This window comes from Schistocerca cancellata, chromosome 10, assembly GCF_023864275.1.
Source record: "Schistocerca cancellata isolate TAMUIC-IGC-003103 chromosome 10, iqSchCanc2.1, whole genome shotgun sequence".
Taxonomy (NCBI): domain Eukaryota; kingdom Metazoa; phylum Arthropoda; class Insecta; order Orthoptera; family Acrididae; genus Schistocerca; species Schistocerca cancellata.
In genome coordinates this window covers 216,852,879-216,875,117 of record NC_064635.1, presented here as the reverse complement: position 1 = coordinate 216,875,117, position 22,239 = coordinate 216,852,879, and the positions used below count along the sequence as shown (strand labels likewise).

Genomic DNA, 22,239 nt, shown 5'->3' with positions numbered 1-22,239 from the left:
CGTGTCATGCTACACATGAAAAAAATACATAACTAGAGCAGTATTTCATTAGTTAAATAATGAATGATAGCTGCAGGCTTTCAAAAACATTGATTATGATGTACGAAATCGAGTCAAACATTTCTACTTCCCAGACAGTTATCAGTTCCAGTTACATCAGCGGTTTTTATTGCATAATAAACATTTTATAGATAATAAAGTCCGCCCCGACAGCTGAGTGATCGGCGGGGCTGTCTGTCACGCCACGGGGTCCGAGTTCGATTCCTGGCTGGGTTGGAGATTTTCTCCACTCATGGACTGGGTGTTGTGTTGTACTCATCATCATTTCATCATCAGTGGGAGGCAATGGGAAACCACCACTGGAATCGCATCCCTAGGCACTCATGTGGTGGACCTCTCTGACGAGGCTTCCCCCATGACAAGACCTGCCGTAAGGCAGAACACAAAGAAAGATAATAAACAAGTCCCTGACAACTCTTTTGATGCCTGTTATGTACATATATCATACAAAAAGTGCAAAAATGCAAGGGGGTATTCTACACATAACTTTTACAGTTTAAAGCGTTGTTCTCCCCTTTTTGCATTTTCCCACATTTTACACACTTTTTCTGAAGCCCATTGAAAAGTGTAAAAGCAGGGTTTCCCTGTAGTTAACTGAGTTGAAAGTGTTTTACTTAACAGAGAAATATTATATACAAGTGTCTTTAAATTTAAGGTAAATTCACACTGAAGGAGAAGAAGTCTAAGGTTTCTGTTTGCAAATTTTTGTGGTAGAAAGCATCCGAAGAGAGTGAATATCCACGATGACACAAAAAAGAAAAAAATATACACCTGACAAACCAGTCTTCTAGTGCTTCTGAGAAAAGTATTAGCAATTAGCTGTAACCAAGAAGTTAATAAAAGATTTGTAAATACACAAAATAAAAACAATAGAAAGAGATGTATAGAAAGAGATGTTTTCAGAAGAAAAATGTTAAAATTATAAAGATTCCAAGCCAGTAGGAGTAAGGGAATGTGTGTGGTCTAAAGAAACAAAAAGGAGAAACGATGGAAAGAGAAGACTAATTTGGATTTAGGAAAGGGAAAGGAACTGTGGGAGCTGTAGTGGCTCTATGAATGATTTCAGAAAGAAGAACTGAGATGGACAGGAAAATATATACCACACTCAGTGACCTGGAGAAGGCATTTGATGGATCAGACTAGAAGATGCTATTTGGGGAGCTGGATAAAATTGGAATAGACTGGAGAGATAACAGATTGATTTTCAGCCTATACAAGAATCAGAGTACGGAAATAGATACGAAAGGTGTTAAAAAAGTTACTACAACAGGTGTCTAACAAGCGCAATACAAACAACAAAAAGTAGCAACAAAGGATATAAATAGATGGTACACAAATACATCGTATTTGATTTGTAGATGATGTAGTGGTCTAAGCATATTCAGAAAAAGACACGAACTATATGTTAAAATTTTCTCCAATGCCTCGGAGAGAAACAAACAGAAAACAAACACAAGCAAGACTAAAATAATGGCGACAGATAAATTGAACAGAGAAGTAAGGCAAGCACAGGGTACAAAATACAACACTAATGCAAGTAAAAGAATATTTTGGAAGTATAATAGCGGATCCCGACAGAAGTATAATGGATACTAGAAGTAGTATTCCAAGGATCAAACAAACTTTCAGAAATGAGAGCAATTTATTAACAAACCACCACCTTAATAAAGAAACAAGAAAGAAATTCATCAAGACTTATGAGAGCATTTTAAGCTTAGGTGGTGAAGAGTGGATTCTGAGAAAATAGGGGAAGCAAAAATTAGAAGCAGCAGAACTCATGGAAAAGAGTTACAAAAATATTGTGGACTGAAAGAAAATTCAATGCACAAACACCAACAGAAATTAAAAACAACATTAATTAACAGGGTACAGAAAAGAAAAACTAGAGACCTTGCTCGAGTAACAGCTTCATTAAAAAACACATGTTAGAAGGAAAAACTGTGGAAAAAAAACCATACGGCAGGCCTAGAAAATCTGTATTACAATATGTTATCAGTGGAACGAACTGCAACAACTGCATCCACATGGTACGGATGGAAAGAGACAGATAATGATGGCTACATTAACAAGTTGTTGCATTCAGTGTATGATGGTAATGGTGATGATGATGGTGTTGGTGGTGGTGGTGAGAGGATGAGAGAATATAGCAGGACAAGAAAAAAGCAAATGGGAAAGAAGTGAAATTTTGGCACAGTCCCCTGTGGGCCCTGCCAGCCCAGCACGGTACGCACCCCCCAGCGCTCGGCGGCCACCTCCTCCAGTGGGCGGCCCTCTGCGGCCGCCTGCTCCTCGGCCCGCCGCAGTGCGCGCCGCAGCCACTCTGCTCCGCCGTCTCCGACGTTCTTCTGTCGGGCCGCGGGCTCCCTCCGCTGGGGCCGGTCTTCCGGCAAGCCGGTCCCGCCGTCCTTCCAGTACGGGTTGAGCTCTCGTGAACTCTGTCCCATCTGCAAAACGAGCAAAAAGCTGCCAAATTATATTGGAATTCCCACTGCAAATTTTAAAACTACCGCTATTGAGGTACAAATCTGCTCTAGACCTCAGAGAAAACTGAGAGTTATTAAACTACAGCACATGCCACTTCTGTGATAAAATTTGTTCAAAATGACAACATTTCTGTAATTAATTCTAAATAAATATGCCAAAGGCATCAACTGTGTTAGACATAGATATACTACTCATTAGTGACATGAAAATTTGTACCAGACTGGGGGCTCGAAACCAGATTTTCTACTTATCACGAGCGGTCGCTTTAGTACTCTGACTATCTGTGCGTGCCTCCCAGACCGACCTAAATTCCACGTGGCACACTGTCTACACCCCTGGATCATAGTCCCCTACATTCGTCACTTAATTCTCACTGCTTTTCCTGTATTCCCACACCCGTGAGAAAGAGACTAAGAGGAATCGAGACCTGTGATATTACTGTCTTATGCCCGCCTCTGCACATAATATTTACTTGTGTATCTGGGTGAACAGACATAATGACTATTGAGAGTCATCTGAAATTTATTATAAATACAGATGTATTACCTATTAGTGACATATGAAATGGAAAAGTTTGGGTCAGCTCGGGAGGCATGCACGGACACCAGAAGTGGTTAAGGGCAGGATCCAGGTTAGAGTCCCCATCCTGGTATAAATTTTCATGTCACTAATAGGTAGTACCTCTAAATCTAACACGACTGATGCCAAGGTTTGCAAAAACAGACATAATGTCTTATGGGATAACAGCAATCAGTGATTTTATAATGTTACTTAAAATCCGTCTTGATAGCAATTTTTTTTTATTCATATGACCGGTTTCGGTTCATTCAGAACCATCTTCAGATTTGATATTTCAGTTACAGGAGTAACCCGTCCAAATCCAGCAACTTTCACATGCGACGTAGCATGTGAAAGTTGCTGGATTTGGATGGGTTACTCCTGTAACTGAAATATCAGATCTGAAGATGGTTCTGAATGAACCGAAACCGGTCATATGAATAAAAAAAAAATTGCAATCAAGATGGATTTTAAGTAACATTATGATGGCAAGGTATTCATATTCACAAAATTTATTTCAAATTAATTTCAAGCTGCTGTCTATCGTCATTAATGTCTGCTCATCCACACATGTAAGTATTTCCACCACTGAATATAATTATTGTTTGTTTTCCACTTTTACTTGTTATGGCAATTTTAAATGGTACAAGTAGTAACTGCAACGAACAGACAGTAATTATGAGCAACATTGAGTACAATATCAGTATTTCAGCAATATACTGGATGACACATACGTAGCTCTGAGGTTTCAGAACATGACTGTATGAGAATTACAAGACATACAGTAAAATGACACACATCAGTGGATAGAGCATATCCCCAAGATTTGATGTGTAATATGTGCTGTAGCATGGTTGCAGAAAACTAGGGGCCATGCATATCAGAAGACACAGATAAATCAATCACGCTATTTCTCACACACAATTTGTGCAATGCCTGTAGATAGGCTACACAATGAACAGATTTACAATGTGGGCTGCCATTGCACATTCTGGACAATTCGTGTAAGTAATTGTGGTGTCACCACCAGACACCACAGTTGCTAGGTGGTAGCTTTAAATCAGCCGCGGTCCTTTAGTACATGTCGGACCCGCGTGTCGCCACTGTCAGTAATTGCAGACCTAGCGCCACCACACGGCAGGTCTAGAGAGGTGGACTAGCACTCACCCCAGTTGCACTACGACTTTGCTAGCGACTACACTGACGAAGCCTCTCTCTCATTTGCCGAGAGACAGTTAGAATAGCCTTCAGCTAAGTCCATGGCTATGACCTAGCAAGGTGCCGTTAACCATTTCTGGAGAGAGTCTCACTTGTATAACCAAGAGCGATGTACCACAATGATGGAATAAAGTTAAGTATTAACGCAGCTACGTACTTTTCTTTATAGCATTCATCACGTATCCTGTTTCAGACCTCACGCCAGCCGGTGTGTGTGTACGCGTGCATTTCGGTTACCTCGCCTTGTGTCTAGACTGTCTTGTCTAGACACAACAGTAATGTCAACTAACTGCACACTCGTACTGATGTTTGCCACATCACAAATGATGATTGCAGTGAGTGCCCCTAATGACAGTTAAAAACTTGGGGATAGGCCCCTTCCATCGATGTATGTGTCTTGTAGGGCTCACACAGTCGTCTTCTGAAATGCCAGAGGTACTGATGAGCAACCATGTATCACATACACTTAAAGGACTTCTTTGTATACATCAGTGCTCACGTCCATGCTTCCATAACAAATGATTATATACATAGTAGTTCACTATGATTGCAGTTGGATATGTTATGATCTCTGGCTTACGATTTATAACCTTTGTAATGGTAGTGAAAAAACAATGCTTCATTGTGCACTTTGTTGCTTAAGTTATTACCAGTTTTGTGATTGTCAATGGTGCTGCCAGTTATGTTATCACAGTTGACTCCCACTAGGCAGTGTTTCTGTCTCTGCCATTGCTTTTAAACTACTTGCTGTAAATTTTATGTCTTCCTGCTGTATGCCAGTGGCTGGACAACTCAGTAGCTTGTCCTCAAGCATGTCAACTACTGCTTGACAACAGCATAATAGCCAAATTTGGCCAACTGTGGAAAATAAACAACAAATTCAATGAGGGAAAAGTTGTCATCTCAAAAATTTTGTACTACTATGGCACCTGTCTGAAGAAACATAATAAATATCATTACTACTCAAAGTCTAATGGTTTTCTTCCCTCAAAACACAGTACAAACTAAGAATATTAAGATCATCAACAATTTGTATAAACATGGTAAGAATCTACTAATAATAATAGGGAAGGCAAAATATAAATAATGGAAGTGCTAAAGGTAAAAACTCACTGACTAGTGCAGGTGTTCAGCTGTTGATAGGCACACAAAACAAACAAGTAGGGGAGCATTGTTAGCTTTCTCACGAATCCTATTATTAGGTTGGTGCATAAATTCGTAGCATTTTTCAATAATTTTTACAAACATAACAGAGAGTTTAGTCATCAATAATACATTCTCCTAAACTATTTATAACAGTCTGTCAATATTGGGGTAACTTTTTGATTCTGCAACTGTAGGTATCACACGATTTTGAGGTGGATAGCTCATAGAGCCATATTCAGAGCACATTTTCATCCAAAAGGGAAGTTACTTAAAAGGTGTTTGACAGAGAGCGGAAAAGGCGAAGATCTGAGGGTGCAAGATCAGGTGAATGAGATGGATGTAGAATGACTCCCAACTCCTGTATTGTGTTTTTTGTCAACCTACCATAATGGAGGTGGGTGTTATCCTGGAGTAGCATCAGTCCACGTAATCTTCCTGTCGGTTGTTCTTGGATTGCGTCTGCAAGACATCTCAGTTTTTGACAATAAATGTCAGCAGTGATGGTTACACATCGGGGAAGCAATTCATAGTACACCGTACTGTCGTTATTCCAAACGCACAACATTATCCTTTGCGTGTACACGCAGGTCTCTATACGTGGAGTTTCTGCTTTCTTTGGGCTCGGCCATTCTTTTATTTTCCTTATATCAGCAGAAAGACACAATTCCTTGATGCCAGTAACAATACAGGATAGGAATGGTCGATGTTGTTCACAATTCAATTGATGATGAGCAAACGCAGATGCAGATGCAGATATGGCCACCCGCAGATTTGTGTGACCCTGGTTTAGAGCATGTGGTACCCATACAACTGATTTTTGAACCCCCCTCACTGCATGCAAATGTCGTACAATGATGGAATGAACACAGTTCATCACATTTCCTAGTTCTCGAGTACACAAATGTGGATCATTGTGGTTTAATGCTTTTAAATCATCTTCATCAAACCGAGAATGTCTTCCCCGAACGTGGAGATCACTGTGTAACACCACAGTCAATTCTGGGCAATCGGTACAGTGCAACTTTATTTAAGAAGTGTTTACTCGTCTCTAGTTAAGTTCTTTGGATCATTGGAGGGAGGTGGTACTTTACGATGTATAAATTATTTAACGTGATAGTGTGTTTAAATAATGGAAATTTATTAAATATGTTTGTTTATGTATGAAAAACTGCAATGTAAAAACTGGTTCATATTTAGGGATTTTGTATTGTACAATGTAAAAGACACAGTGATTCCCCTCCGCTACGGAAATGATGTGGCGCGAGCTAAAAGGTGGAACTGGCGCTCGATCTGGGCGGGAAGCGAAAGAGCACAGTATGCAGTCAGTAGCCAGCAGTGATGGAATGGCCTCGGGTGTAATTGTGGCTGTAGAATGGTGCTCTCGCATTGGAAATGGCTCTAAAAATGATAGTCACGTCGCCAAGAACTAAACAGAGCATATCACTGACAAAGGAGAGACCAGGTAGCCGCCACATGCTCGCCATCACTATTGCACCACCACTTCATCAGATTCGAGAGGTTGGAACTGTATAACAGTATGAACCAGTGTGTTTGTGTGACGGAATTTGCAATAATAATTCAAATATTGCTGAACTTTGTGTTCAAACCATGAATTTACTCCTTTCATGGTACCAAGCAGGGTCCTTTCCCCAAAGTATTTAAGTCCGAGTGTCCTGTTTGCGAAAGACTGATATTAATCCATGTTATTTTATGTTGAATTTATGAAAAGCTCCAAGTTACTTTGAATAGTTTCTACTTTACAATGTCATTGTTTAATGTATAGGAACATTACAATTGTCAGTGAAAACTACTCGCTTCACGAGTAATATAAGGTGCACATAATATTTATCAGATGAAAAGTTTTTAATTTACTATGAATTGCTACAGTTAGAAATGTAGCATTTCATTTCTTTCTTCCGCAGTGTCCACATTTCACACCCACACACTCTCTACATGACCAAAAGTGTCCGGACACCCCTATATAATGTGGAATAGTCCACCTACTGTCGTGGGAGGTGGACCCACCGGTATAAAAAGAGGTGGAGACTACTGAACTGCCAATTGAGAAACAGTAACAGTACAACAGGTCATTCGGGAGAGCTCAGTCATTCCGAACGTGGACTAGTCGTCAGAGTAACAAATCTGTCGAGGACGTTTCCACTTCTCTACAGCTGCCCGAGTTGGCTGTTAGTGAAGTGGAAATGCAAAGTAACATCCACAGCTAACAGCTGATGGGCAGACCTCGCGTACCGACTGACGGGACCGTCCGGCACTGTATCAGGCGACTATAAAAAAATTGCAAGAAATTGGTGGAAAGAGCCTCTGGTGAAGTTACAAGCAGTCCAGCTAGCACAATGACCATGCACAGGGAGTCAAAAAGGATGGCAAACAGTGGTTCAGCTGCTTCTCATACGCCACACATTTCCGTAGTCAGTGCTAATCGATGCTCGAGGTGGAGTCGAGAGTAGTGCCACCGGGCAGTGCACGATGGGAAACGAGTGATTCAAAATTGTGAATCCCGCAATACCCTGCGGCAATCCGATGGAAGAGTTTGGGTTCGAGTTTGGCAAATTCCTGGAGAAAATTACCTCCCGTCATGTGTAGTGCCTACGGTGGAGTACAGTCGGGGTACTGTTATTGTGATAAGGACGTGGTCCACTTATTGCACTCGAGCAAACTACATACGGTAGTATAGTAAATGCCTGAAGATGGCCTTGTAAGCCGAAAACCGGTTATGTGTCTAGATACTTTTGATCGGACAGTATGGATGCATTCCAAACGTAACACTTACTAAGCCTTTTTCTGGGCTCGAGGTTTATATCTTTGGATGTCAGGAGCTGTTTCTTCATATAGTGAAACCTCTTCGGCCCTGTGTAATCCTTGCTACATCTTTCTTTCACCTTTCTTCTTTATCTATACTACTATCACAAGACAAGACACCAACCACTTTCTCGAACATCTGGAATCCCTACCTAGTCTGTTACCCCCGGAAACCATCCTTGTAACCATTGATGCCACTTTCTTATACACAAATATTCCACATGTCCAGGGCCTCGCTGCGATGGAGCACTTCCTTTCACGCCGATCACCTGCCGTCCTACCTAAAACCTCGTTCCTCATTACCTTAGCCAGCTTCATCCCGAACCACAACTTCTTCACTTTCGAAGGCCAGACATACCAACAATTAAAGGGAACAGCCATGGGTACCAGGATGGCCCCCCTCGTACGCCAACCTATTCATGGGTCGCTTAGAGGAAGCCTTCTTGGTTACCCAGGCCTGCCAACCCAAAGTTTGGTACAGATTTATTGATGACATTTTCATGATCTGGACTCACAGTGAAGAAGAACTCCAGAATTTCCTCTCCAACCTCAACTCCTTTGGTTCCATCAGATTCACCTGGTCCTACTCTAAATCCCATGCCACTTTCCTTGACGTTGACCTCCACCTGTCCAATGGCCAGCTTCACACGTCCGTCCACATCAAACCCACCAACAAGCAACAGTACCTCCATTATGACAGCTGCCACCCATTCCACATCAAACGGTCCCTTCCCTACAGCCTAGGTCTTCGTGGCAAACGAATCTGCTCCAGTCCGGAATCCTTGAACCATTACACCAACAACCTGAAAACAGCTTTCGCATCCCGTAACTACCCTCCCGACCTGGTACAGAAGCAAATAACCAGAGCCACTTCCTCATCTCCTCAAATCCGGAACCTCCCACAGAAGAACCCCAAAAGTGCCCCACTTGTGACAGGATACTTCCCGGGACTGGATCAGATTCTGAATGTGGCTCTCCAGCAGGGATACGACTTCCTCAAATCCTGCCCTGAAATGAGATCCATCCTTCATGAAATCCTCCCCACTCTACCTAGAGTGTCTTTCTGCCATCCACCTAACCTTCGTAACCTCTTAATTCATCCCTATGAAATCCCCAAACCACCTTCCCTACCCTCTGGCTCCTACCCTTGTAACCGCCCCGGTGTAAAACCTGTCCCATGCACCCTCCCACCACCACCTACTCCAGTCCTGTAACCCAGAAGGTGTACACGATCAAAGGCAGAGCCACGTGTGAAAGCACCCACGTGATTTACCGACTGACCTGCCTACACTGTGAAGTCTTCTATGTGGGAATGACCAGCAACAAACTGTCCATTCGCATGAATGGACACAGGCAGACAGTGTTTGTTGCTAATGAGGATCACCCTGTGGCTAAACATGCCTTGGTGCATGGCCAGCACATCTTGGCACAGTGATGATGATGATGTTTGGTTTGTGGGGCGCTCAACTGCGTGGTTATCAGCGCCCGTACAATGTCCCAACCTTTGCTCAGTCCAATTTTGCCACTTTCCTGGATGATGATGAAATGATGAGGACAACACAAACACCCAGTCATCTCGAGGCAGGTGAAAATCCCTGACCCCGCCGGGAATCGAACCCGGGATCTTGGCACAGTGTTACACCGTTCGGGTTATCTGGATACTTCCCACTAACACCAACCTGTCAGAACTCCGGAGATGGGAACTTGCCCTTCAGCATATCCTCTCTTCTCGCTATCCGCCAGGCCTCAATCTCCGCTAATTTCTAATTTCAATTTGCCGCTGCTCATAGCTCACCTGTCTTTCAACAACATCTTTGCCTCTGTACTTCCGCCTCGACTGACATCTCTGCCCAAACTCTGTGCCTTTACAAATGTCTGCTTGTGTCTGTGTATATGCGGATGGATGTGTGTGTGTGTACAATTTCTTGAGGTGCTGGTGGTGGTGCTGCTGCTGCTCACATTGTTCCAGGTGGTAGGTTCATAGGACAAACAGGAAGACAGGCAGGCAGTCTTATACTTGCTACATTAGAGAATGCTGCAGAACAGCAAGAGGATACAGTGATGAAGCAAAACACTGCACACTGTGACACTGAATACTGCCTAGTGGCACCGCTGGCATGTAGGCAGGGGGTAACAGATTGATATTTTAATAATTTTGTAGTATTGTAGAGGATGAAATTCAGAATGTTTTGATTTAAGATACCTCTAGCTGGAAATGTGAAATAAAGTTTCTACAAATGCTGTAATGATGTGCTCAATAAGCTTAGATACTGTTCCTACTGTTGTCGCGTACAAAAGGAGCTCTATGTAACCCCAGAGCAAAAAGTCAAGATTGGTGAAGTCAGGGGAGCACAAAGACTGTGAGATTTGGCATCTCCATCGCTCTCTGCCTAAAGTTGTCTGTGAGACACAGTCTGACCTGACAATCGAAGTGTGCCAGAGCAATGTTGTTCTGAAATTGCAAACAAGTGTGAAGTTGAAAGGGAACACATTGTCCAGAATGTTCAAATCCTATGCATTATTCAAACAATCTAGAAATATGTGCAGTACAATAAACTGATCTCCAAGAATTCCAGCCCGAACGTTCACTGAGGTTCTCATATGGTAACTTCTCACACGGGTAGTATATAGACTGTCATGAGCCCAGTGCTTACTGTAGAAACTTTATTTAATATTTGTGGCTATAGGTTCATTACATTAAAATGTGCAAAATTTCATCCTCTACAATCTCCTGAATTTTTAAAATATCATTCTGTTACATGCCGTATAAATGAAAGTGCAGACAATTCCTTTTAAATAACATATCAACCCCTGCAATTTGTTGAACTGAAATGTCAACACTTTCAAATTCAAATTCTCTTCCTAGTAGAGCACAAAGCCTAAAAAGATCTTTCTTTCATACTCATTACAAATTACATTTTTTATTTCCACAATTTTGTAGAATTATGTCCATCTTCAGATCACTCCATAAAGTAATGTGGATTTTGCGTATGGATATCACCCTGTCAGCAGGAACAATAACAAATAGTTTTCTAAAAATATTTGCCACATTCAGCCAATTCACTAAAGAAAATTAATAAACAGATTAACAGTTGCCTTTACAGATGCTAAAATAGAATCATGTAAGAAGAACATTTAATTTTAGTACTAAAAAAGTGGCACCTAACTGTGACAGATGACATACATGCAGCAGCAACAATATAACAGTAGAGCCAGTGATTTTGTTTACTCTCCCTATTAAGAAGGCGAGAGATCACATACCTTCACTTTTTGATCAAATGTATGGCTACATCAAAATAGAACCCAATTTATATACCATTACAGGCATTATTTCATGTAACAACCTTACCCCCATCCATGTTAAATGCTTGCATGCTGTAACACAATCACTGATAATTAATGGCAAATTTGATCCACATGACCAAAATTATGAGGACCCCACAAACACATGGAGCAGTAAAATATTTCCATACATTTCTACACTGTCACAAAATATTCACTAGGTTACACATCTTACAAGTTCAAAGGTTTGCTGGGGTTTCCTCTAGTGCTTACTATCCTACACTGAATTTTGCTGACCAAAAACAACCGACTTCTCTCATTATAATACCATGTTTCAATTAATTGTATTTCCTAATTTTAGTTAGCATCTGGTACTGAAATAAAATTATGCAAAGGTGTTGCATTCAATTTGCCTGTTTCTGATAACTGATTCTCCACACTGATATGAGTGAATGATCCAGGAAGCAATGTTGCGAAGATAGTAAAATTTTTAAAGAGCTAGGTAGCTAGACGGGAGAGGTGCATTGGACCTAAACTCAAATGAGATTGTAAGAAAAAGACAGATTAACATTAATTCAATTTCACACAGTTTTGGCCTTGCCAGAAGATAATGTAAGTTCACAGACAGACCCTTCTCCCCCCCCCCCCCCCACACACACACACACACACCAGTGTCACCTCCTTCCTCCTCCTCATGTGAGAGACGATACAGGCACAAAAGGAGGAATCCACCAACAGAAATGGCTTTGACAAAGTGCAGCACGTTGGGTGTGGAATCTGGGAAAGAGCTGGCAAACTTGGTCAGCTGTTTGCATGCCAAGTGTCAATTGTCAATGTGGAAATCTAGTTTAACTCAAGCTCAATTACAGACACTTCCAGATACTTTTGCGAGTCCTGTGAAGGAATTTTCCATCCAATTTAAAGATATGGTTGATTTATCGATGGACCTGAAAGTGTTTGTTGTGCTCTTTTCAGCTACTATAATAAATGATGATGCTGCATCTGCTCTAGAGTGCAAGCTGTTCACATTTCAAAGTGATAGTGAATTTAAGGCTAAATTTGAATCACGAACAAGCCTATCACATTTTTTGCAAACAGATTTCCCAAATACGCACAAAATAGATACCAAACTGCTATCGATGTTCAGCTCAAAATATCTGTGTGAAAAATTTTTCTCTCTCATGAAGCACCACTAACTGATGCACATCTCATTGTAGTTCTGCAAACTGCAAGTGTGAGATTGATCGTATCAAATATAACTTGTCTTCTTCAGCGAAAAGAGATGCATACCTCCACATCATCTGCTGAATGACATTTCAGATATATAAAAACACATAAGCCTATGTCTTGTTTATGGTGAATTATATTTATTCACTTATTTATTTCTGTGCTTAACCTAGAGTCAGTTTGTTGTTCATTGGTTATGCTGTATTCTAAATAAGCTTTTATGATGGTCTGATGTATTTTCTTGGCTACAGGTAGTAGTCAGAAGAGTATTTAGTTATCAGATGTCAAAGTAATTACTTTTGTTTCCTGCACATAATCTAATGACAGGAATACAATTAAACGTATTTATTTCACACAATAACCTAATGCACTGAATAGAATGAGACATCAGACACCACAGAAATGTCACAAGTTTATATCTGGTTTGATACGCATCCCTTCTCCAGTTGTTACGGCATGTTGTGCAAGCAGCTACAAAGTTAACTTCCGCCATAGTGCAAACTCTCCTCTATTCCCTGCTTGAGAAGGAATGCTGCTCATTGAGCTAATTTGTGCCCACCTCTGCTCTGTCTCTCTTCCCACTGTCTTCTATTATGCTTCTTGCATATTTTTAAATTTCCTCATTCTTTAGTAAGCCCTTTACTATTTATATCCACTGCTACCTTCATCTTATTCCTCACTGTCAACATCACATCACACATCTTTGTATTGAATTTCAATCCACACTTCCAAACCAAGTCCTTCCATACTTTTAGTCTGTGTAATACCTCTCCTTCTCCATTTCCCCATAGGATAAACTCATCAACAATCAGCACTGCTTTCATATTTTCATCTCCCAGTCACACTGTTGCTCTTGCCATTATCTTCTCTGTAATGGTGACAAAAAGCAGAGAGGAAGTGCACTACTTGCTTCAGCCCATTCTCCTGTTCTAAGCAGTCTGTCTTGTCTCTCCCTACTTTTACTCAACTCACACAACCTTAATACATTTCCTTTATTCTTCTCGTAATCAGCCTTCCAATTCCTCTTTTCTGAAGAGCTTCCCAAATCTAGCTTCTTTTCACATTACCAGAAGCCTTCTCACCATCCAAGAATTTAAATGTAAGCTACACCCACAGGCTATGGTGGGTCCAACTGTACTGACCAACCACCAAGTCATGCTTTGCCAATTAGAGTCCATGCAGGATAGAGTGGCCAATGTGCAGTGGCCATTTTTTGTCCAAACCACTGGGCCAGTTCATTTACTTGTTCAGAAGAGCAGGCTAACACTGGTTGAACACTTTTGGTCAGTCAGCGATGCACTGCAATCACAGGATCAAGGTGTGAATCCTGCAATCTTTCTCAAATGATTTTACAGAAACTATTCAGTAAAAATAATTAATTTTTGTGTTACTTATAGCTTTATGTTAGCTTCATGATTATATGCCCATCATTTCATTAATATGATATTTACTCTTAAGAAAGACACTCCACGATATTCAAAAAATAAGAGCCGCAATGATTTTACATTTGGTGCATATTACAAAACATGTTGCTGTGTATGAAATTTATCTACGCTATTGAAGTTTTCTTTAGACATGGGTGGAGGGCTCTATCTGTTACCAATCTCAAGAAAACTGATCTGATGTAGCATACCCATTGGTGATGGCACGTGCCAGTGGTAAAGCCAGAATGAAGTATTCCCAACTTTCCTCATACTTCATAAACAGATTGAGGTACTGAAATGAAATTTTGGCAAATGATGACACACAAAGAGAAGAGTATTTTGTCATATGGTTATTATGCAAAACTTCGTTACCTACCATGTTATTCCACTAACTACTTTTGATGAAAGAATGTAATTTTCAAGGACCTTCAATATTGCTGACATGAGAAATGCTGTGAGTTTTGGAACAACGTGAGTGAAGGCATTACACATTTATTTTTGTACAGAGGATGTGTGTTTTCATAAGTTATTGACCTTATGTTTCCTCAGTTCCTCACTTAATAAGCTTAATAAACCACTGTTTCAGAATTCTCTCAAACTGCTTCTGCACGACACGTTAGTGAGGTCACACTGAGTAAACTCCACCGTGTCTCGGCAAAAGAAGCAAATCTTAATGTGGCAACAAGAGAAATATGTAGGTTTTACTCAAAATTCATCACTCGTGGCACTTCTCTGAAAGTTACAAATGGTTAACAAGCCAGGGGAAAATAAACTGCTGCTTTTGTTGCATTTTTACTAGAATTCTTTTTAGATATTAAACAAAGCAGAGGTGAGCGTAGCTCTTTCTCGAGTCACCATGCAGGTGTGGGGTTTCACCTAATATTTACAAAAAATACGACCACATGCTTCAGTTTAGAATGGCACTTCCCCTCCAGCACTTGGTGTTTCCCTCACAGCCCCTGTCCACAGTCCCCATCACTACCGGTCTGCTCACGCTCGCCTTGCGGATTGTGCATCTACTGGCCACATTATTTTGTACATAGTCTACCCCTCACGTCCACACATTGATGCCAATGCTGGCACCGACAATGGTCAATATTTGTGGGACAGTGTCCACAAATTGAAGCCAATATTCAGTCAAACTCGTACGCAGCCAACGTAAACGTGCCTCGTGCACGGATCACGGCCAGTTGATTTGCAGTTTTCAGCGTGAATAGTATTGCTCCACTGTTAACTTGAAAATAATTATGATGATGACAACTGAATGAACAAACAAATTTGGTTTTGCAATGGCAAAAATAGAAAGCAAACAACGTCGGTACCAATATGCGGTTGGCAAATCAGTATTGACCCACCATGCTTTGATGCTCAGTCAAAGCGACGGACTCGTATCGGCATTGTGGCCGACGTCGGTTCCGATGCTATTTCATCGATTCGCACATTTGACCGACACTGTCGGTGCCGATGTTGGCCCCAATGTGTGAACCCGGTCTTAGACGCTGTACGGAGGGTGTGGGGCCGGCACACTGCTCTACTGGTTGTTGTCAGTTTTTGTGACCTGGAACCACTACTGTACAGTCAAGTAGCTCGTCAATTGCCCTACAAGGCTGAGATTAACCCATACCATTTCCCCCAATAAAGAAAAATTCCTGGCAGTACTGGGAACTAAACCCAGGTCCTCCACATGGCAGTCAACTACTGTAGGCTGGCTATCCAGCTATGGATACAGATAAAGCCTACGAACAGCATTAGCGTGTCCTCACTGTGTTCGTAATTTCTCTCTTGAAGCTGTCTTACATTAAAAATTAGACCCACTGTTTCTTTCAAAATTATGAGCAAAAATGAATTCAGTACATCTTATGAGACCAACACATATCATAGAAGTGACAAGTTTTAAGATTTATTTTACACTTTTGCTAGAAATCTTTCATTGTTTATAATTTTAAGAAATAATAAACTCAATAAGTATATTGTTCCTTCAGCAAAATGTATTCTGAGGAATTCTGGCATGCAGGAATGACACTAATTCATCAATTGTTCTGTGCTATTATGTGACGGTCGAATGGATTTCACCAGGAGGAGACAGGCGAAAGATTAAATTTTTGTGACGTGGCAGTTTTCAAGAAGAAAGAAGGTAGCTTGGTCCACACGGCTTACTGAAAACCCGTGCACACAAACTGATACCTACACCAAGATTTGAACCACCGCCCACAACAAAAGAGAGGCATCATAAATATGTTGGCGGACAGAACAAGGAAAAGCTGCGAACCAGAGCTGCTCGATGCATAATTTAAAAATCTCACCAATGCAGTGCTCGAGAACGGTTATTTGTTCACTGACGTGAAAAAAGTGTTAAGACCACCAAGTAGAAATTATAGCAATGCTCAAGTCCCGGTGAAATTGGAAGTTTTACTTTATTCACTAAGGATATGACTGACCGCATAGGAAAAATCCTGAAAAATCACACCATCGCATTAATCTACACACCTTCAATAGTTACACTCATAAGTTTGGCAATGACATTCGATCTTTGGCAAAAACATTTGACAGTCGGCAACAGAAACCAAAACATTGCAGTAAAACAAGCGTTCAGTGCATAGTGCTGTGGAATGTGGAAAAAGCCGCAAATTGGCGTTCATAAGAAGAAGAACAACACCAAAAATGCAACAGGAGCATAATATGTAAGAAATTGTCCACGCAACCTGTAAGTACAGTTCAAAACATTACTACTTAATAGGAAATACAAACCACCAGAACTGTTTATAACCTATAGGCACAGTGACAAAAATGTAAATAAAGTAGCTAACTTATGTAAATATTCCAGGCCACTGATAATGCCTTGCAGAAAATAAAGGCGAAACGCGTATGGCACTAAAATTGTGTTTTATTCAGTTGCTGTCAGATGGTCCATAAGTAAAAATTATCAATATACCGTAATATTACATGCAACTGAGGAAGACAGGACAGGACAAAAGTTGAAGATGTCAATCCAGCTATGTCAAGCATTCCCTGTCAACGTGTACAACAGGTTCAAGAAAATACATCTGAGACTCCATAAGATGACACAGCACATAAAATTCAACAAAACATGCAAAAAGAACAATTTAATTCCAAGTTACATTAATGTAAAGGTTAAAAACAGTTCTACAGTGGCACAAAAGTCGAAATCATTTGCAGAACGATATGGGTTACTAGGTTACTACATTAAATTAAGATGCTCTATTCGAAAAAACAGCACCTAAACATGATGCTCTATGAGACTCATCTAGAATTGGCAAAAAACGTAGGAAACGCCACGGTTTTCATGGCACTAGTAGAATAAACTGAACACAACACATACACAGCAATGAAACATTTACAAAACAAACATAAACAGAAGATAATGAAACTAACAGTAAAAAAGACGCAAAAATACATTTACATTTTAAATGTGAAACCACATGAACACCAACACACATTCCATCCATGCTTAGTTAACCTAACAGAGACAGAACTTCACGAAAATGAAAAAATGCTCTTGGAAAAAGGTTTGAAACACTGCACCAATAGCAAAGTGAACAATCAATACATAGAAAATCTCATAGTGGAAACCGAACACATCGTTACACATGAAAAACAACAAAATAATTGTGAAATAAACATAGGACTGACAAGAGAACTAGTAAAACAAGAAATAAAAGGCATAATAAAACAAACACAGCAGACACCCAATAACAACAACCAAACAGAAGCAGCTACTATGAAAAGGTTAAAACAAAAGTTAACAAACAATAACGTATTAATAACAAGAGCAGACAAGTGAAATGTAACAGTACTGATGGATAAAGAGCAATACATCACAAAAACCAAGGAATACATAAACACCAACGCCATACAAAAACTGAAGTCAGATCCAACTACACGATTCCAGACAAATGTGAAACGAACACTGAAAAACATTGAACACACACTCACAGACAAACAGAAATACTACTTAACACAGAAAAACCCACAAGCACCAACACTCCGCAGTCAACCGAAAGTACATAAAGACGGAATGCAAATGAGAGCTGTTATCAACTTCAAGAAAGCCCCATGTTGTGACTCGCCGATTATTCAAAGTGCCGCCGCGCCATTACGCACGTCCTCTACGTGCGGCGCTGTCTGCCAGCCAGGCAGCAGCGGCCCCACCTAAGCGGCCAGCCGAGCAGCGGCCGCTAGACTGAGACTCAGTGTTTAATCGAATGCCGACTTGTACACAGGTCAACTTACTCAGTGACTTATATGTGTGTTGTGTTGTCCGAAAATTGTGTTAAATTTGAAGATATAACAATTGGTGACGAGGTAGTGGATTTTTCCTTTTCACCGTTGACTCACAGGGTTCTATGGCTACTGTCGAGCAACTATTGCAAAATCTCCTTGAACAGCAAACGCTTCTAACAGCGGCGATTCGCGATTTCATCGCGGCGTCAAATGCGGGGCGTTTCTTGTCGTTGGCTGTACCTCCTTTTCCACCTTACGACGAGACGGCGGAAGACTGGTCTGATTATGAAAAACGTCTTCGACAGCACTTCTTGGCATTTCATGTCACGGACGAACAACCATGTAAGTCTCTGTTCCTTTCCTGGATTTCACCTCAAATGTATCGGTTGTTGTCGCAGTTGGCTCCTTTGAAGGATCCTGCGTCTTTGTCCTTTGCTGAAATGTGCTCACTTCTGTCTGTCTATTTTCAAAAGCAAACGCATGTGGTAGCCTCTCGTGTTGCCTTTTATCGTTGTCAAAAACAACCAAATCAGTCTTATCGCGCTTGGGCTGCTGAACTTCACGGCCTCAGTCGAAAGTGTCAATTTGTTACCGACGTTCACAAAGAATCCTATGCCGATTCCATGGTACGGGATGCTATTATCCGGTCGGCGCCCGACAAAGAAGCTTAGCAACGTGCCCTTCAGTTGGCAAATCTGACTCTCGATGAAGTTCTCTCCATTGCGCAGTCTTTCGAAATTTCTCGCGCCGCTGGGGCGCAAATAGAGGCGTGGGGTGACATCGGGGAAATACGACCTCTGTGCGCTGTTGACGACGCGTGCGGCGCGTCCCCTCCGGCCGAAGTGGCCGCAGTATGCTCCCACGCGCATCCGCGTCCTAGCCGTAAACAACCCACTAAGAAACTGCAGCAAAATCCCCGGCAACTTCCTTCATGTCCGCAGTGTTTTACGAAACATTCACGCGAGGATTGTCCCCAACGTTGGGCTGTGTGTCACAATTGCAAAAAGAAAGGTCATGTGTCTTCTGTTTGTAAATCCGACCGCATACATGATGTTCATGAACATGACGCTGATTCTGATTCTGTGTTGTCTGTCAATTGCACTTCTTCCCTTTCAGGGAAGTTATTCCTCACTGTCCAAATCCTTGGTCGAGATGTTCGCATGCAAGTGGATACCGGTTCTGCTGCCACTATAATTAATTCTCAGACGTACCTTCAGCTGGGTTCTCCACTCCTGTCCCCTGTCACTCGGCAATTACGGACGTACAATAAACAGAAGATTTCTCTCTTGGGACAGTTTAATGCTGAGGTATCTTACAAATCCGTCGTTCGCACTGTTCCCATATTTGTGGTCGACCAGAGCACCGCAGAAAATCTTTTTGGTTTCGATGCCTTTCGCGTTTTTGGGTTCTCCATAGATGACTCTGTCAATATTGTCTCTGATGCTATTCCTTATGCTCAACTGGATTCCTTGTCGACGACATTTTCGTCCCTTTTTTCTCCTGGGTTAGGCCGTGCAAACGACTTTGAAGCTCATATCACGCTCAAACCCACTGCTTGGCCTAAGTTTTTTCGGGCTCGGCCCATTCCTGTGGCCCTTCGTGATCGGGTAAAGCGGGAGTTGGATCGTCTCACTGCGTCAGGGGTCTTGCTTCCTGTCACTTCCAGTGAGTGGTCCTCTCCTGTCGTTGTAGTTGCTAAGCCCAATGGTGATATTCGTCTCTGTGGCGATTTCAAAGCCACTGTAAATGCTCAATGCCTCATTGACACTTACCCTATGCCCCGTCCTGAAGAACTGTTCACTAAACTCGCTGGAGGACAGTATTTTTCTAAAATTGACCTGTCAGAAGCTTATCATCAACTTCCTCTCGACGCTGCTTCCCGGCAGTTTCTGGTCCTTAACACGCCTTTCGGCCTCTATCAATACCAACGTTTGCCATTCGGGGTTGCTAGCGCCCCTGCTCTCTTTCAGCGATTCTTGGAACAATTATTGCTCCCTGTCCCGGGGTGTATCAATTACATGGACGACATTGTTGTCACTGGCTCCACCACTGAAGAACATCTTCAAAATCTCCGCACACTTTTTAATGTCTTACAGACAGCCGGTCTTAAGTGTAATCTTCAGAAATCACAATTTTTTCAGGCATCTATCACATACTTGGGGTTTCAACTCTCTCGGGATGGTATTCGTCCGCTTCAACACACTGTTGCTGCGATCGATGCCCTTCCTCGCCCTACATCTGTTAAGGGACTGCAGGCTTTCTTGGGGAAAATAGCATACTATCACAAGTTTTTACCGTCTGTGGCGTCGGTGGCTCAGCCGTTGCATCGCCTGTTGCATAAAAACGTGCCTTTTCACTGGTCCGCGTCATGTGACGCGGCTTTCCGGAAATTAAAGACTATGCTGAAACAGACCCCATGCCTGGCTACTTATCGACCTGGCCAACATCTTGTTCTTGCCACAGACGCCTCTCAATACGGGGTCGGTGCAGTCCTTGCGCACCGTTTTTCTGACGGTTCGGAACAACCCATCGCTTATGCCTCCAAAACGCTCACGGATGCCCAACAAAAGTATTCTCAAATTGAGAAAGAAGCTTTGGCCATCATTTATGCTCTTCATAAGTTTGGTGTTTTTCTCTATGGCTCAAAATTTCATCTTGTTACGGATCACAAACCGCTTGTTTCCTTGTTTCATCCATCAACATCACTTCCCGACAAGGCTGCACACCGCCTCCAGCGTTGGGCTCTTTACTTGTCCCGTTTCAATTATGAGATTCATTTCCGGCCAACGGCTCAACATGCGAATGCTGATGCTTTGTCTCGCCTTCCCATGGGTCCTGATCAGGCATTCGATAGGGACGAACTTTTGTGTTTCCACCTGGATGTTGCCGAGCAGCGGGTTGTGGACGGGTTCCCCATCACTGGGGACAGGCTGGCGGCTGCTACGGGTTCTGACCCTACCCTCTCCCGGGTTTTACGCTGTATTCAGAAGGGTTGGCCAGATCGCCCGTCCGCTAAGACTTCTGATCCGTTGCGGAACTACTACACTTTGCGCTACAGCCTCAAGGCTAGGGATGGTGTTATCCTCCTCTCCACTGACAATGCTTCGCCGCATGTTGTGGTACCTGCGTCTTTGCGTGCTTCGGTCTTGCGCCTCCTTCACCAGGGGCACTGGGGTGTGTCTCGCACAAAATCTCTGGCACGCCGTCATGTGTACTGGCCTGGCATCGACTCTGACATCGCACACATGGTCGCTGCCTGCGGCCCTTGTGCGTCACAGGCCGCTGCCCGAAGTCATCTTTGTCACCGTGGCCTTCGCCTGAGAAGCCCTGGGAGCGCATTCATGCTGACTTTGCGGGACCCTTTATGGGTACTTATTGGCTCCTCGTAATTGCCGCCTACTCTAACTTTCCTTTCATTGTCCGTTGCACGTCACCTACCACAGCGGCAACCACCAGTGCTCTCGCCCGCATTTTTTGTTTGGAAAGCCTCCCCTCTACTCTTGTTACTGATAATGGTCCGCAATTTGCCTCTTCCGACTTTGCGGATTATTGTGCTCGTCACGGCGTTACGCATGTCACGGCCCCGCCGTTCTATCCACAATCCAACGGTGAGGCTGAACGACTGGTCCGCACATTTAAGGCTCAGATGCGGAAACTTCTGACTTCTTCTGCTGCTGATGATGCGCTTCTCCAGTTCCTGGCATCTTACCGTTTCACCCCCACGGGCGATCACAGCCCGGCTGAGCTCTTACATGGCCGACAGCCCCGCACGCTACTT

General features: G+C 42.3%; 1 protein-coding gene across 5 annotated transcripts in view; it reads right to left on the bottom strand.

Moving 5' to 3' along the window:
• The window catches only part of LOC126106578 (CWF19-like protein 2), a 217,646-nt gene that overhangs the window by 165,148 nt on the left and 30,259 nt on the right, over window positions 1-22,239 (bottom strand). For all 5 annotated transcript variants that reach the window (XR_007523369.1, XR_007523368.1, XM_049912923.1 and 2 more), the window contains exon 4: window positions 2,292-2,504. Coding sequence is in view for 3 of the 5 variants with exons in the window: in XM_049912923.1 (XP_049768880.1) it covers window positions 2,292-2,504 (213 nt within the window). In the remaining 2 variants the exon portion in view is untranslated. The remainder of the gene's footprint in view (window positions 1-2,291; window positions 2,505-22,239) is intronic.